The 16,237-nt window shown below is 45.8% G+C and overlaps 1 protein-coding gene across 1 annotated transcript in view; it reads right to left on the minus strand.

Annotated features, from left to right (window-relative positions):
• Positions 1-3,072, minus strand: part of TMEFF1 (transmembrane protein with EGF like and two follistatin like domains 1) — a 237,732-nt gene extending 234,660 nt beyond the window's left edge. The window contains exon 1 of the mRNA XM_030551611.1: positions 2,895-3,072. Within this exon, the coding sequence (XP_030407471.1) occupies positions 2,895-3,072 (178 nt within the window). The remainder of the gene's footprint in view (positions 1-2,894) is intronic.
• Positions 3,073-16,237: the final 13,165 nt, after the last annotated feature.

Genomic DNA, 16,237 nt, shown 5'->3' on the forward strand with positions numbered 1-16,237 from the left:
TGTAATGCAGTGGTTCTCAATCTTTCCAGACTGCTGTACCCCTTTCAGAAGCCTGATTTGTCTTGCATATCCCAAATTTCACCTCAGTTAAAAACTACTTGCTTACAAAATCAGACATAAAAACATAAAAGTGTCACAGTATACTATTACAGAAAAATTGCTTACTTTCTCATTTTGTGTGTATGAAATTTTAGTTTGTACTGACTTTGCTAGTGCGTTTTTTATGTAGCCTGTTGTAAAACTAGGCAAATATCTAGCTGAGTTGATATACCCCCTGGAAGACTTCTGCATACCCTTGGATGAGAACCACTGCTATAATACATATGAAGAAAGGAAAGAATTAAAAATTTAGAATTAAGAGGAAACAAGGTTTCACAAACTACCTTAATTTTGATGTTTCCTAACTTTTGTGTGCTTCACTTTGCAATCCTGCATTCTTTTAATGAGTTTTTGCACAGTATGTATGTATTATGGACAATTTCATGAACAGAATACTCAAGGGGTGAGGAAGGGGAGTTCAGCACTTCACAACAGTTAATTCCAGATATACAGTAGGACTAGCAAAGATTTCACAGGAAGATGCTTTATCTGCTGGTGATAAGATGCTGAAATAGCAGCATCTGGTCAAAAAGTTTAAGAAACTGCTCCAGAGCTATGGATATGGTCTGATGTCAACATGAGGCTGAGAGAAATAATAATACAAGAGCTATCCATTCTGTTTCTTCCAAATATAGATAGATACAAATGCAATCTATAAAGCTCTATAGATTTGAAGAAGAGTTCTCAATGTTTTACTTTATTTTTTGGTTAATAAAGTGGTACCAGATAGTAAATATAATGAACCTCAAAGAATGGAGCTATATCAATTTATGCCAGCTGGAGATGTGGACCATTATATGTAAATTTGCAGTAAGCTCATCTTATGCTAGGAGAAGCTTATCTACTAAAAGTTAAGAGAGTTATGCAGATTTACATAAGAGGAAAATTTGTCCCAGTGAGTTTCTGTTAATATTCTCCCATAGTCCCTCACAGTATGGTTAACACAGCAAAACTGAATTAATAGATTTTTTAAACAAAAACAATTCTTTCATCTTTTAAAGTTATGCTAAAAATCAGAGCATGCCACATATACTTATATAGTATTAGAACTACCTCTGCCTGTTTTAACTAGAATTGTATCATTCTGAATAGCTTTGAGACAGCACATAGTTTTCTGTCAGTTTCTGATTTTAAAAATGCTACTCAGAGGATCATTTATGTAGAATAATAATATACATGTTTCCCACATTGCCTTAGCAACTTCCTCAAATACTTCACTGAGCATTCATAGTTAATCTCATTGATTTATGCATATGCTGTGATCTAATGACCCACATGCCTCTGTTGGGTAAGCCACTAACACCAGTGACACAGTAACCTATTAACCTTTCTTTAAAAATAACCATCACATTCATGCAAATAGAATAAAAAAAGTCAAGCAGGAATAGAAAAGTAGTACTCTGGTACAACAGAACAACATATTAGATGTCAAGACAAGCTAAAATTAAGAACAAACAAGCAGTGATGAGATTTAATATATTGCACAAATATTTTGACATGGTTTGCTAGGTTGTAAATAGCCAACATTAGCAGCATTAGCCAACATTATAAAATTTAAAGGTCATATGCTAAAAAAGGAAATTGTTGCTGAAATTATTTCAAAACTGTTACTGCATATGGACCCCGTCCTAGAAAGTGCAGATAACCACCTCCAAAGTACAAATTGCCTTCAACTCTCATCAAAAACAATGGGAATAGAGGGCACTTAGCATCTCACAGGAAATGTTCATCATCTTGGACAACTACTTTGCAACACTTCTACTAGTGATCATTCTAGTGTAATTAATCTGAGATTTTAAAAGAAGTTCAATACACACAGCTAATTTTAATAAGGAAAAACGAAAATTATTTTATCAAAATATTATTGAGGAAGATAAACATTTTAAAGTATTCATAACCAATTATAACACTGATATTGCTACTTTCTTCTACTTTAAAGAATGTTCCATTGTTCAATGTTCCTAAAGAATTATGAAAATAGCGATCCCTTACACTCATAAATCCACCTAAATTGAAAAACGATTTATGTTATGCTTTAAAATGATAGTGCACATATATGCTTAGCATGGGCAGATGTCAAAAAGTATTCATCTACCATGGCTCAGATAAAGAACAACCTGGAAATGCTTTCTGTAGATACAGTGGAGCATCCACAACAATCATCAGAGCAACAATGAATGTACATTGCAACCAGCTGAAGGGGACATGGGCTCTGTATTTGGACTGGATTTATAAATACAGAGAAGCAGATATAAGAATATTCAGTGTGACTGTTTTAATAGGTTACAGTCACGTGGGTACCTCTGGGCTTTACCCCCCTCCTCCCCCTTTTTTAAACAGGACCGAGGAAGTGGAATAAAAGATTAGAGATTAAGATAGGGATGGGGTGCGGTTTAATTATCCAGTCCGATTGACATGCACCTGCCGATACCCACAGCCAACAGACAGAAAGAAATCAAAAGGTCCACACATCAGCAAACTCCTTTCTTTCTCCAAGGAAGCCTATTTTGGCCGATGGAGGAGAACATTCCTCCTCCTTTTCAGGTTATCAGCAAATCGCATCTGGAATCAAGCCCCGGACAGCCTGAACCGGAGCCCGGGCTCTTTGTTTTCGGCAGCACGTAGGGCAGGAGCGAGGAAGTGGCAGCGTGCAGCCCCGTTACCACCCCGGCTCCACGCTGCCGTGTAAACACGATGTGCACAGGTAGGCCCGCCTCGGGCACAGGCTCCCTCCCAGCCCCCAGCCCTGCACGTGTGTGGGCCCGGGGCCGCGCCGCGCCGCGCCGGGGCATTACCTGAGCAGTTGGTGCCTTTCCCCTTGCCGCCGCCCTGGCACTCGCCGCCGGGCAGCAGGTTGGACGCGCGGCCGGCGGGCAGGGCGGCGAGGGCGAACGCCAGGATCACCGGGGTGTAGCACCACGCCCGGGGGGGTCCCGGCAGCGGCCGGGCGGCGGCCAGGCTGTCCGCCACCATGGCGGGGGGGCGGGCGCGGAGCGGCAGCGGGATGGCGGCGGCGGCGGCTGGGAGCGGCAGGCCCAGAGCATCAATCGGAGCCGGCGGCAGCGCTGCCCTGCAGGGACCGTCCCTTCTCCGCCGGGCCGGAGCCAGCGCTCAGCATCCCCGCCGGGACCGCCAGAGAGACCCGGCGCTGCCGGCCAGCGCCGCCCCCGCGCGCCTCCCGGCTCCCCCGGAGCGTCCCTGCGCCCTGGGCAGCGGCTGCGCTCCCCGGCTGGCCGCTCGCTCCTTTGTGCGCGGCGCCCACCAGCGCCGCTGCCACCGCTCCGGCTACAACAAAGGGAGCGGGGCTGAGGCGGCTGCTGCTGCGGAGGGAGGAGGGGAGAACGCACACGTGATGGCAGCCCCCCCCCCACACACACACCCACGGGGGAGGCGAGGGGGCTTCGTCCTGAGGAGCTGGGGCTCGTCCTAGGAACCCTAGTGGGCGCGGTGGTACCTCGCCTACCCTCGCCCACAGGCACCGCTCCTGCCCCACGCTGGGCAAAGGGCAGCAGCCTCCCCACTTGGGTGATGAGCAGCAGCCTCCTCCGCCTCCCCCAGTGAAGCCACGGTGAGGGGCGCCTGCAGCAGCAGCCTGCACCAGTGAGGCCACAAGCTGATGGGCAGCAGCACCCCCGCAGGGCGCTGGGCAGCGCGCACACACCAGGGCGGAGGAGTGGGGCGCTAGCAGCGCGAAAAGTGACAGTGGTGTGGGGTGAACTCTGCTCAATCCCCACCGCGAGTCCCACTGCCACACACCCCCTGCGGGGCCCTTTGGTACCCTCTGCAAGGCTGGCCTGCGGGAGGCTGAGGAGCGGAGCCCACAGCCCACTGGAATTGTTGCTGATTAACTGGACGCTTTGTTTGTAATTGTTACTGCACCTCAGCCCCGCAGGTGAAACTGGAGCAATTTCCAAATCCCAGTCAGTCCAGTTGGGGGAAATGCGGGTGACTACTTGCAAGGTGCTTCTGGTCACTTCTCTCAAAAGCAGCTTCTCCTGGAGGCACTTGGAGTGGATGGGACAGAACTGCTCCTTGAAAGGAAAGGGACTAGTCTCCTACAGAAAGCTGAGCACGTGTTTGCAGGTTGTGGTGTTACAGATTGCAAGCAGTTTATGACAGGATACAGTTCTTACTAGATGGCCCTGAAGGGCAATGTACATTTGCAACAGGATGCATGTTTCTTACTACTCCTGATATAGGAATAACACAAAAAGGGAAACCCACATTCAACAGAAGATTTTCCTGGGACAAGCCTAAACTATAAAATATATTTGGTGTTAGTCCTTGGAAAAAGCTCTAACCTTCCACATGAACTATTCATGTTGTAGAGCAAGCAGATTCTTCTACCTGCTGCGGTGCACTTAGGGCGCTCCCCCTGGTGAAACAACAGATTAAATACCTGCAGGCAGGACTAAGGCCCTACCCCTGCAACAAGCTCTGTGTGGGAACAGAGGCCTGCCATGCAGAGGTCCCATGGTAGGATTGGGACCTTAAGGTGGGTTTAGTCCTCCAGGATGACAGATGTAGCCTAAAAAAAACCCTCGTAAAACTTAAAATAGGGCTGGCTGCTGGTGAAAAGATATGATCAATGCCGCCAAGACAGAAACAGCAATTTCCTATTGGCAAATGGAGTGCCATACTATCTCTACTACATGGTATTCATAATTTTTTTTGCTCCTTTCAGGATATCACTGGCAGGGACGCTGTAGAGATGAGGTGGGAGCCAAGGAGGATTTATGTGCATTTCAAGATGGAAATAGGTCTCATGGTTTTTATTTTGGTTTGTTCTATTTTTGAATTCCTGGGGTTGCCAATTCTGCCATTTATTTAAACTCAGAGAGCTACATCAGGCTTAGCATTTCTCAAATGTGGCCACTGTGGTGGCCACCAGCGGCCTTTCTGTGGCAACAGTCTTCTAGGCAGTGATGGGGGGGGGAAGCAGTGGACCCTCCTCTGGGACCGCCAGCAGTGATTGAGCCATGCCCCCCTCTGGGGACACAAAAGCTGGAGGAGTAGGCAGCAAGTGTGAGTTCCCCACCTTCCCAGAGGTGGTGGGGTCAGGCTTCAGCCCTGGGGTGTCGGGTCGCAGGCTCCAGTCATAGGGCTTCTGGCTCCATTTGCCAGCCATGCAGTAGCAGGCTCTGGCCCCAAGCTCACCCCTCCATCATCCTGGGTTCTCGCTGCTTCCCACCAGTGTCCCATCACCTCTGGCCCCCACTGGATCTGTACCTACCTCCCCATTTAGGGCTTACTTTGTCCCCAGGCTTGAAGTGATATTTGTATGTTTGTTAATATTTTTCACAGCAGACTGAGTAGCCATCAAGTTTTTTAAAAAAGCAACCAAAAAAAGCAAAAGAAACAAACAAAAAAAAGACAAGAACATGCAAAGCATCTTATTTGTGTTTCTATTCTGTTTAGATCCAGTAAAGAATAAAGATAACTGTAGATTATTTTTATGACTGAGTTGGTTGTGAGTAGCTAACCTTCAGCGGATGATACAATGATGCCTGATTGGTTTGGCAAATTCACACTGTGTCATCTGAGTATTCATTCTTCTTCTGCCCTCTGTTTTTTTTGTTATTGTTGTGGTGGTTTGTTGATTGTTTTTCTTTTTAAAAAAGAGCTTCCCTGACCATTAAAAGAAGCAGAAAAATTATAAGTATATAATTATAATTCTTAAAGAAACTGTTCTACCTATACCCATTGTTTGTTGCAAACTAATGGAATTCCACAATAAGAAAATCACAAATATGGCATCACGTTAAATACTATCAGCATTTGGTAGTGGCAGTCTCTGGTAAATGAACATGACCTTATTTCAATTATTGTCTTTTTTTCCCATTTATTAGAAAAATGTCTACATTTCATCTCACCTCCAGTTGGTCCTGTGTGAAAGGTGGCATCTATTCAGAGTGCCTAAAATATTCATCCCTCATAGGGTCCCTGAGCCAGAAAGGACAATATTTAAAGGGGCTATTTCTCTTCATTGTTATCTTCCTGTATTGGCTGGGTGAGGAAGATCCAACATACTAAAAGAGATGAGGATGATGTGGATGTGGAGAAGAGCAAGGATGCCAATGTGAGAAATTAAATTTGACAGAGAGCAACCCAAAACATTTTTTTAACTTTTTGGTGAACCAAAAAAGTAAAAAATAAAATAAATTGGTTTGGATTAAACAAAATGTTTTATTTCATTGAGGGGAAAGCTTTTTTGAAAATAAAATTGCAGTAAAATTCAAATCAGAAAGGTGTTTCAAATTGAAAACTCACAATATTTTAAAAAGTATCAAAGCATTACATTTTGATTTTTTCATTTTTTTTCAGCTTTTTCTTTTTTTTCCTCTCCCACTCAATTTCTCCTCAACCCAAATTTGTGAATTATTTTGGTCGACCCAAATCTTTGTGGTTTTTTTGTTGGAAAAGAGCTTTGTCCAAAATAAGTTGCCCAATTCTACTAGAGAATTGTACTTATGAATCTCAGCTTTTGTTTTGTTAAACAAAATACATTTCTAGCACTTGTAGTTGTGAAGAAAAACTCAAAAACATTAAATAAGTGTAAATTGGAACAGTGTTGTCTTCCTGAGTCTGCAAACAGTCTGAAACAATAGCTCTGAGAGATGCTAACTGCTCTCTTCAGCTCAGTAAAGATGACTGATGTCATCAGTTTCACTGTTGATATTTTTAACAGAAACATCCACCTCATCTTACAACTGTGCTTATCCCACAATTTCAAGCTGTCTCCAAATCTTCTTCAGGTGCCAGAAAACCCTTCTTAAAACCACCAACTTGAGCACTGACAATTTGGATAATTCAATTAAGCATTTTCAATATAAACTTTTGCAATTTTGAAATCTGAGCATCAGGGACAATATAAAAGTATTAAGTGTAATTAAGGTTACGTTTTACTCATGGGTTTTTTTAATAAAAGTCATGGGCAGTAAACAAAAATTCATGGCCTGTGACCTGTCCATGACTTTTACTATATGCTCCTAACTAAAACTTGGGCCGGGGGGCCGCAGGTGTTCTGGGGAGGGGTGGTCCGGGAGGCACCTTGGGTGCTAGGGAGGAGGCAGGCGGCGGCCCGTGGCCCAGGACCTCTGCTGGTGCTGGGGGGAGAGGGTTAGCGGGGTTGGCAGGCTTCCTACCCAGCTCCAGCTGGTGTCATTGCAGCTCCTAGGGGGAGGGGCAACCAGTGGGGCTCCAGATGTTGATCCCACCACAAGTGCTGGCTCCACAGCTCCCATTGGCGGTCCAACAGGAGGAGATGCTGAAAGTGATGACCAAGGTGATGAAAGAAAAACTCCCATTAGTATGCCAAAGTATCTCGAAGATCCCCACTGAAGGATGAGCTGGGAAGGTACATTTCTTACACTTGTGAAAGGCCAGGGCATACAAACCAAGAATGTCCACTGAGAAGAACAGAGTCCCAGGCATTCGAAACCAAAAGGGCAGCAGGAGTGAGTGATCCATCTACAGTAGAAGGCCAAGCAGTGGCAGAAGGATTCGTAGGCCTGTCCCTGTTGAAAAATCACTCTGCATACAATGTGGAAAGGACCACAGATAGTGCCAGCATAGCTAGCGACTTCAGTGAGGGAGCATTTGGAGACTCTAAATTCTGAAGTATGTATAGCAGAGGTGAGGACCAGATGTTTGTTAGATACTGGCTCAAAAATTATCACCATTAGTGAGTCGCATTTTCAAAAGTACTTGAAGGACAAGGAGCTGATCATGCACAGCACATGGTTTGTACATCTAACAGCAGTTAATGGAGTGGCAATCCCAGTGGTGGGATGCATCAAAGCAGATATAGTATACATGGGCCAGACACTGCCAAGAAAATGCATCTTCATCTTGAAAGACAAAGCCTCTAAAGGGAGCCATATGGGAGAAGGAGTCCCACGGATTCTAGGAATGAATATCATTAGTGAGCTGAAGGAGCTACTGTTGCCAGGAGAAGGAACCAGGAGGATGAACTGCCATGGGCACTCTAAGAAGAACTCTGTGCTGAGTACAGTACTGGCTTGAGCTGCGGGACAGAGCCATTCCCTGGGCCCCGTGAGGAAGATTGGAAATGTTGAAGTGGAGAGAAGACAGAAGACTGTTATTCCTCCTTGGAGAGTGAAAATCCTTGATGAAGGCTGCTGGAAATACCAATGGATATCAAGCACTTGTAGAGCCTACACCTGGGGCAAGCCTACCTAGTCAGCTCCAGCCAGCAAATGTACCAACTAATGCCATCAAAGGAAGAGTACCAGGGAGTCTTCTAAACTCAAGTGCAAAGGCTGTGGAGTTGTATTCTCAGATTAGAACTGCAGAGGTACATCAGCCTGAGGAGGTGGTTCCTCAGGTGAAGGTAACATTTGAAGAGACTGAAAATGAGCTGCAGGTGACAAGGAGGGAGAAGGGAGGACAAGTTACCTTTCCTCGAGAAAGATGTGGTGAGAGACTGTCAGTTCCAGTTCAAGTGGTGCTCAAAGGGCTGATTCCGGTGTAGGTGGCTAACTTAAGGGCATTGCCAGAGAAGCATCAATAAGTCTTTTCTAAGGATGAGGTGACCAATTTCAATGACTGGGTCAAAGGTGTCCGTGACAGGCCAAAGACAGCCAATGAAGTTGCTCTCAGTACAACTAAAGACGCAGCCTAAAGTAGGGAAAGGACTTATGATCGCAAGTCCAGTGAGGCTCTCATCAGACCCTCACTCCCTGCACAGCAAACAGGAGTGAGGGGAAAGAGGGATGCTGATGTCAGGATGTCCCCTTCCCCCTGCTCCAGTACCCCATCTTCACAGAGCAGGGGGGGACATGACAGGGCTCAGGATGAAGGGCACTTGCTGGCAGCAGCTGCTGTCTCAACTTGCTGATCTACTTAAAAAAGCAATGTACTTAGAGTGGGGTCAGCGCACTTAAAGGGGCAATGCATCTCTCTCTCTCTCTCTCTCAAACACACACACACACATGCACCCCCAAGCACTTTGGAAAGTGGAGGGAGTGGTGCGCTCCAGTGGGATAGTGTGGGTTCATCAACGTGGGTTCAGTTTCCACAGGGAATGTTTGCAGTCACTGCCATGCATCTGTTCTGTCTCCTCCCTCCATTCCTGCTCAGTTATAGAGTGTGAGGCTACATTAAAATGTGTTAATCCTTGAGGACTTAGTGGAGTGCTAGTTCATCATTTAGCACAGAAGTGGGCAAACTACAGCCCAGGGGCCACATCTGGCCCTCCAGATGTTTTAATCCCTGCTGTGTACCTAAACTGCCTTTAAAGGACTATCCAAGCCCCTCCCAGGCTATTCCCCTTGAGGTCTCTCTCCTGCCTGAGCACAGGCTGTCCTTATATCTCCCAGCCTGGATCCTAGTCACATATTGCTCCTCTCATGTGACTCCTGCACTCATTCCCTTCACCTGGGAACAGGTGCAGTTGCGTTCCAACCTCTTTAATGGCCATCTCACCCTGGGACAGCCTGAAACTGGAAATTAGTGGTCTAATTGTAACTGTTTGCTGTGAAAGGTGCTGAAGACACAATGGAAGAGGAAATCCTTTGGACTGGATTTAAATTATTCTAACTGAAAGTGAATGAGGGAAAATATGTCCAGAGTTATCTTCCTAGCAATAAAAAAATTTCAAGGTCAGAAAGGACCATTATGTCCATCTAGTCAGACTATCTGTATAATACAGGCCCTAGAATGTCGCCAAGTGATTCCTCCAGAAAACCCATGATATGTGACTGAGCCAGAGCGTGTCTTTTGGAAAGACATCCATGTGCATCAGAGCCAGCTGGTTAAGAGAAAATCTTTTTTCTGCAGTGATGTGAAGTTAAAGGATATGGAGAAGAAGAAAACCTCCACTTGGGCTGTGACTGAAGCTGGAGCAGAGAGGCCAGGATAACCACGGTGAGGGCCCAGGTCTGGCTATCAGCAGACCAGCCATTTTCTATTCGTGGCTTTTTGACCATGAGCAAATCTCTTTGTCTCTATGTGCCTCAGTTTCCCCAACTATCAAATAAAGCTAATCAAGGTTAAGTTTATTCTTCCCCATTTTACAGGGTGGGAAACTGAGATACAGTTGGGGCCTGTCTACTCTACCGGTCTATAATGTTTATAAGCTGCTAATCCCCACATGTTGTTCAGAGCTAGGGTGACCAGATAGCAAGTGTAAAAAATTGGGACAGGGGTGGGGGGCAATAGGTGCCTATATAAGAAAAATCCCCCCAAATCAGGACTGTCTCTATAAAATCATGACATCTGATCACCCTATTCAGAGTCTATGGATAGCCTAAGTGTGTGTTTGTTCTGTGCTTAGCCCCTATAGAACAGCTGGGCTAATGGCCTTTTCTCACTGTGCTGTGGGGAGCAGGTACCAGGCATTAGGGATATGAAGAGGCTCTCAAGGATTAATACTTGAAAATAATTGTGATCAATGAACTGGAAGCCAATATAAAATCACTGCTGATAACATTGGTGGGTGACAAAATACTGGCAGAGTGGTAATTAATGATGAGGACAAGGCAGTAATACAGAGCAATCTGGATCCCTTAACAAGCTGGACCCATTCAAACAAAACAAATTTGGACAGAGCCAAATGCAAGGTCCTATACCTAGCAACAAAGCATGCCGGCCACACCTACAGAATGGGGAAGTGTATCCAGGAAAGCAGTGACTCTGAAGCGGATTTAGGGGCCATACTGGGCAAGATGTTCAACATGAGTTTCCAGTGTGATGCTGTGGTGAACAAGGCTAAAGCCATCAATAGATGAATGAGCAGCATAGTGAGAAGGATAGGGAGGTGACATAGCATCAGTGAGACTGATATTGGAATATTGCATCCGGTTTTGGTGTCCATCTTTGAAAAAGATGTTGAAAAATTGGAGATAGGGCAGCAAAGAGCCATAAAATGTTTTGAGGGCTGGAGAAAAATGCCTTCTAGTGAGCTATTGAAAGAGCTCAGATTGTTTAGCTTATAAAAAAGATTGGGAGGTGACTTCACTGAAGTATGGAAGTGCCTTAATGGAGAGAAAATATTGGGTATTAAAGGGCTCATTAATCTACAGAGAAAGGCATAACAAGATCCAGTGGCTGGAAACTAAAAAAAGAGACCAATTCATATTAGAAATAAGGCACAAATATTCAGACCCAGTGGCTGGAACTGAAAAGAGACCAATTCATATTAGCAATAAGGCACAAATATTCAACAGTGAGGATGATTCACCAAGGGAACAAACTACAAAGGGAAGTGGTGAGAATTCTCCAACTCTGGATGTCTTCTAATGAAGACTAGGTGACGTGTTTGGTCAAAAGCTAGCTACTGTGCTATACAATAGGCCTGCAATATGCAGGGGATCAGATTACATGCTCTAATTGTCTCTTCTGGCCATAAAGTTCGCTAATATCAAAACGAACACTCATTTTGTGGGGTGGTCCACAGGGCGCAGGTCAAACATCCAGTGTGGCTGACCAGGGGCAGGACATGGGTGTGACAGTGACATCACAAGGGCCTTTTGCAGGACCTCAGCCTATTGGTCAAAGGTGCTGGGGAGGTGGTGACCTCACAGAGAGATGCTGACATCAGCCAGACAGGACAGGGGAGCAGGACAGGGGCAACCTCAGAGACCCCTGTGGCTTTGCTTCAGCAAGTCTTCTTGAGGTCTCTGCTTAAGGACTGAGAGAAAATTTACTTTCATATTTGTGAGCATGAGGAGGACCCTCTTTGGAGTTTTCTCCTTTTCTTTTACTGATTTTGCTAGAAAACAGATGTCCCTGTTTAGAAAGTAAGAGCCTCCGAGAGGTTTGGAACCTGTTCAGTCTGATCCATCAGGTGCCAGATGAATTCTAGGCATGGGAAACACTAGATTGAGATGGCAGAATTTTATTCCCCACCGAGGACTTTGTTCCTAAGAATCACTGGGGACACTGGGGTTTGTCCTTTTTGTTTTCCCTTTTCCTCTGTCCCTCCCTCCTTCCTCTTCTTCTCTTGCTTCTTTTGGCCTTTTCCCCTGCTCTCCTCCCATCACCGGGAGCTGTGTATGTGTGTGTGGTGGGAGGGGAAGTGGGGGTTTGCTCTCCAACTCTCATTATGGGAGGCCCTCACAAAGAGGTGGGGCTGGAATAGTGCTCTAAGAGCAGTTCCCTCCGGAGGTGAGCTAGGCCATCTTTAGGACGTCTGGTGAGAACTCTCAGCTTCCTGCCTCTCAGAGTCTCAATGCTGATTGGGTGAGCATGGGGCTATTCTGAGGGAGGAGCATGGGGCTATTGTGAGGGAGGAGACTCAAGTCCTTGTTATTCTGTTTTAAGACCAAGGAAATAAGTCATAACCAAACACGTATTTGATTGCTCTTGCTGCTTCTCTCCATTCATTGTCTTTGAGCAATTCATGATTCTCTCTCTAATGGTCTAGTTCTTTTAAAATACTTACTGAATAATTAATAAAGCCATATGCAAACTCATACTTCCAGGAACAAAAGAGTCAGGCCACACCCTACAGAATGGGGGACAGTCTACTGGAAAGCAGTGACCCTGAAAAGGATTTAGGGGCCATAGTGGATAAGCTGCTCAACATGATCTGTCAATGTGAAGCTGTGGTAAAAAAGGTTAAAGCCATCCTTGGGTGGATAGAGTAGTGAGTATGGAAAGGAAGGTGATACAGCATCGATGAGACTGATACTGGAATGCTGAATCCAGTTCCTGTGTCTACATTTCAAAAATTACGTTAGAAAACTGGAGAGGGTACAGAAAAGATTCATATTTGAGTGATGGGGATGATGCCTTATAGTGAGACATTGAAAAAGCTCAATCTGTTTAATTTATACAAAAGAAGAATGAGAAGTGAGTTGCTTGACTTCATGGAGGGAAAATGCTGAGTATAAAAGGGCTCTTTTATCTAGCAGAGAAAGACATGACAAGACCCCATGGCTGGAAGCAGAAATCAGGAAAAGTCTAATTAGAATCAGACCCAGATTTATTAGAGGGCAATTCATCATTGGAACAAGCTACCAAGAGAAATGATGGCTTCTCCATATCTTGATGTCTTCTAATGAAGACTAGATGACTTTCTGGAAAATGTTTGAGTAAAAAACCAGCCAGCTTTTCTGACATACAGGAGGCCTTAGGATATGCAGGGAATCAGATTAGATGCTCTAATGGTCCCTTCTGGCCATAAAGTCTACTAATTTGTGAAAACCTGATTGTGGCCAGGGGAGCAGCCTCTGATGTTTTACTGTATAGCAGGCTTGATCCCCAGAATGAAGAGTCATTGAGTGGAATGATTCAAGTGAAGCAGCTCAAACATCCAATGTGGCTGGCCAGGAGCAAGACATTAGCACTGCAGGGGAGGGGCGGGTGTGGCAGTGACAACATAAGGGCCTTTTGCAGGACCTCAGCCTATCGGACAAAGGTGGTGGGAAGGCAGTGATCTCACAAAGATCCTGACGTCAGCCAGGCAGGAGAGGGGTGCAGGATGGAGGCAACCTCAGAGACCCCTGTAGCTTTGCCTCAGCAAGTCTCCTTCTTGAGGTCTCTGCTTAAGGACTAAGAGAGCATTCACTTTCATATTCGTGAGCACGAGGAGGACCATCTTTGGAGTTTTCTCCTTTTCTTTTACTGATTTTGTTAGAAAACAGATGTCACTGTTTAGAAGGTAAAAGCCTCCGAGAGGTTTGGAACCTGTTCAGTCTGAGCCATCAGGTGCTGGCTGAATTTTAGGCACTAGACTGAGGTGGCAGAATTTTATTCCCAACCTAGGACTTTGTCCATTGGAATCACTGAGGACATTGGGTTTTCTCCTTTTTGTTTTCCCTATTTCTCTGTCCCTCCCTCCTTTCTCTTCTTGCCTCTTTTGTCCCTTTCCCCTACGCTCCTCCCACCACCAGGAGCTCTGTGTGTGGAGCAGGGATAGGGGGGAGAGAATTGTAGGAGGCCCTCACAAAGAGGTGGGGCTCGAATAGTGCTCTAAGCGTGATCCCCTCAGTGGTGACCCAGGCCATTCTTTGGGCTATTTGATGAGCACCCTCAGCCTCTCAGCCCTCAAAGTCTCAACGCTGATTGGCTGAGGAGAGGGCTATTGACAGGGAGGAGACTTGGGTCTTTGTTGCTCTCTTTTAAGACCAAGTGAATAAGTCATAACTAGTCATATGTTGACAAATTTTGATGCTGCTCTGCATTAATTGTCTCTGAGCAGTTCATGATCCTCTCTAACATTCCAGTTTTTCTAGAATACTTGCTGAATAATTATTATGAACAATTGTTGGTCTGTAGCTCATTTGAGAGCCCTTTATTCTGATCATTAAACATATGAAATTCAAGATGAGATAGTTAGTTTGAAAGTCAGGACTCCTGGGTCCTATTCCCAACTCTGCTACTGGCTGGCTGCATGACCTAAGACAAGCCGCTTCTCCTTTCTCAGCCTTAGTTTCTCCCTCTGTCAAGTGAGAATAACAGTCCTCTCCTACCTACCACATGGTGGGTGGAAGATGGGGGTCCACTGGAGAGTGTCAGTAATAGCAGTGCGGAATATGAGGTGTCCTATCACCTTGAGTCGTATCAGATTATGACATAATATAATAGCTGAAAGGTTCTATTTTATTTGTATTTTATTATTTTGAAATTGTTAAGAGCAGCAACTACTTGGCTCAGACTGAAGCATCTCATCTAATTTTCTAGATCAGTGTTGCCTCTTTGTGTGCAACAAGACAATTGAACGCACTATGACAAACAGGAGATGCTCTTGTTTTGCAAACAAATATTTTTGCAAAGAAATTTCATCTAACTTGTTATAGTTTCAAGAAACAAACTGGTTTGTCTGAATGGATTTTCGGACAGAAAACGGTTTCCATGAAAATTTCACCACAACCTTATTTCCTGGACTCTATCCCTGCCTCTGGGGGGGGGTTGTTGTCTGTTAGAACAGGAGTCAGGACAGATGGCTTCTCTTTCTGGCTCTGCCAGCGCCTTGCTGTGTGGGATCTTGGGTAGGTCACTTCCCTTCTCTGTACCTCAGGATGCCCACCTGTCCTGTGGGAATAGGGACAATTCTCTAACTCCAGGCAGCAGTGAGTCTGGGTGAGATAAGGGCTGTTAAAGCCCTCTGCGAAGGAGAAAGGGGGGTTTCCAGATGCTGAACGTCAAGAATTCTAAACTTTGATAAAATGGCTAATCTAGAGAAACAAGAAATTGTTGGGGCCAAATTTTATTCATTGTCTTTTTTAAAGCCCACTCAGGGATGTGACTCCAACTGAGCCATAAAGAGGGGGAACAACTTGCCCAAAGTCCCACAGGTCAATAGGAAAGCCAGCAATGGAATCCAGCAGTGACTGATACAGTCACTACAGCAGAACACACTCCCTCTCAAAGGAAGGGGGACCGGATATGAAGGCCTGGGAGTGTGCAGCAGTGGTTAATGAAGGGGCCTGGAAATAAGGACTGCTGGGTCCCATCCATGACTCTGACACTTGGCGTGACCCTGAGATGGTATCTTCCCCATCCCAGGCCCATTTCTCATCAGTAGGGTTGGGGGCCCATCCCTACAGCCCAAGGTGTTTGAGAGGCTTCATGAAGGTGAGATAAGTGCCGAGATGTCAGGATCTGGGAGGCGCTGTTAGCCCTGCACTGGGGCAGTGTTCTGCACCCCCTGCTGCTGGCTGAGTTTCTCCATCCTTTGGCAATAAGACAAACTCTTGTTTTCACAGCCAGTCGATTGCCCAGTGTCACCACCATTCCTGCTGGCTGGGCAGGGTAACTCCTCAGATCACCACCCTCTCCAGCCTGCCTATTGCTTGGGGAGTGAGGAGGAGGACGAGGGATAGCTGGTGACTGTCAGGATGACAGGAGGGGGCTGCTTGTCTAAAGTAACCGATGGTCTTTGTGACTGATCCCACTGCTCTAAAAGGAGGAAACTCCCCAGATATTGCAGTACCAGGGATAACAAGGGGGAATGCTGGGAGCAGATAATGCAATGAACTCCTGCCAGTGTGTGTAGACTGCACTCCCTGCACCCCTGTGGTGCCGGGGAGGAGCTGCTCTGGCTAGAGCAGGGATGGGGAGGGACTGAAAAGGCCCGTTAGTGAGAGGCTGCCTTGACCCCAGACTCACGCCTGCTCCCCGCTTGGTTCCAGGATGGCCAGGCTCCTGAGGATGTTTAGGAAGAAGGCTC

Source organism: Gopherus evgoodei, chromosome 2 (genome assembly GCF_007399415.2).
Source record: "Gopherus evgoodei ecotype Sinaloan lineage chromosome 2, rGopEvg1_v1.p, whole genome shotgun sequence".
Lineage (NCBI taxonomy): Eukaryota > Metazoa > Chordata > Testudines > Testudinidae > Gopherus > Gopherus evgoodei.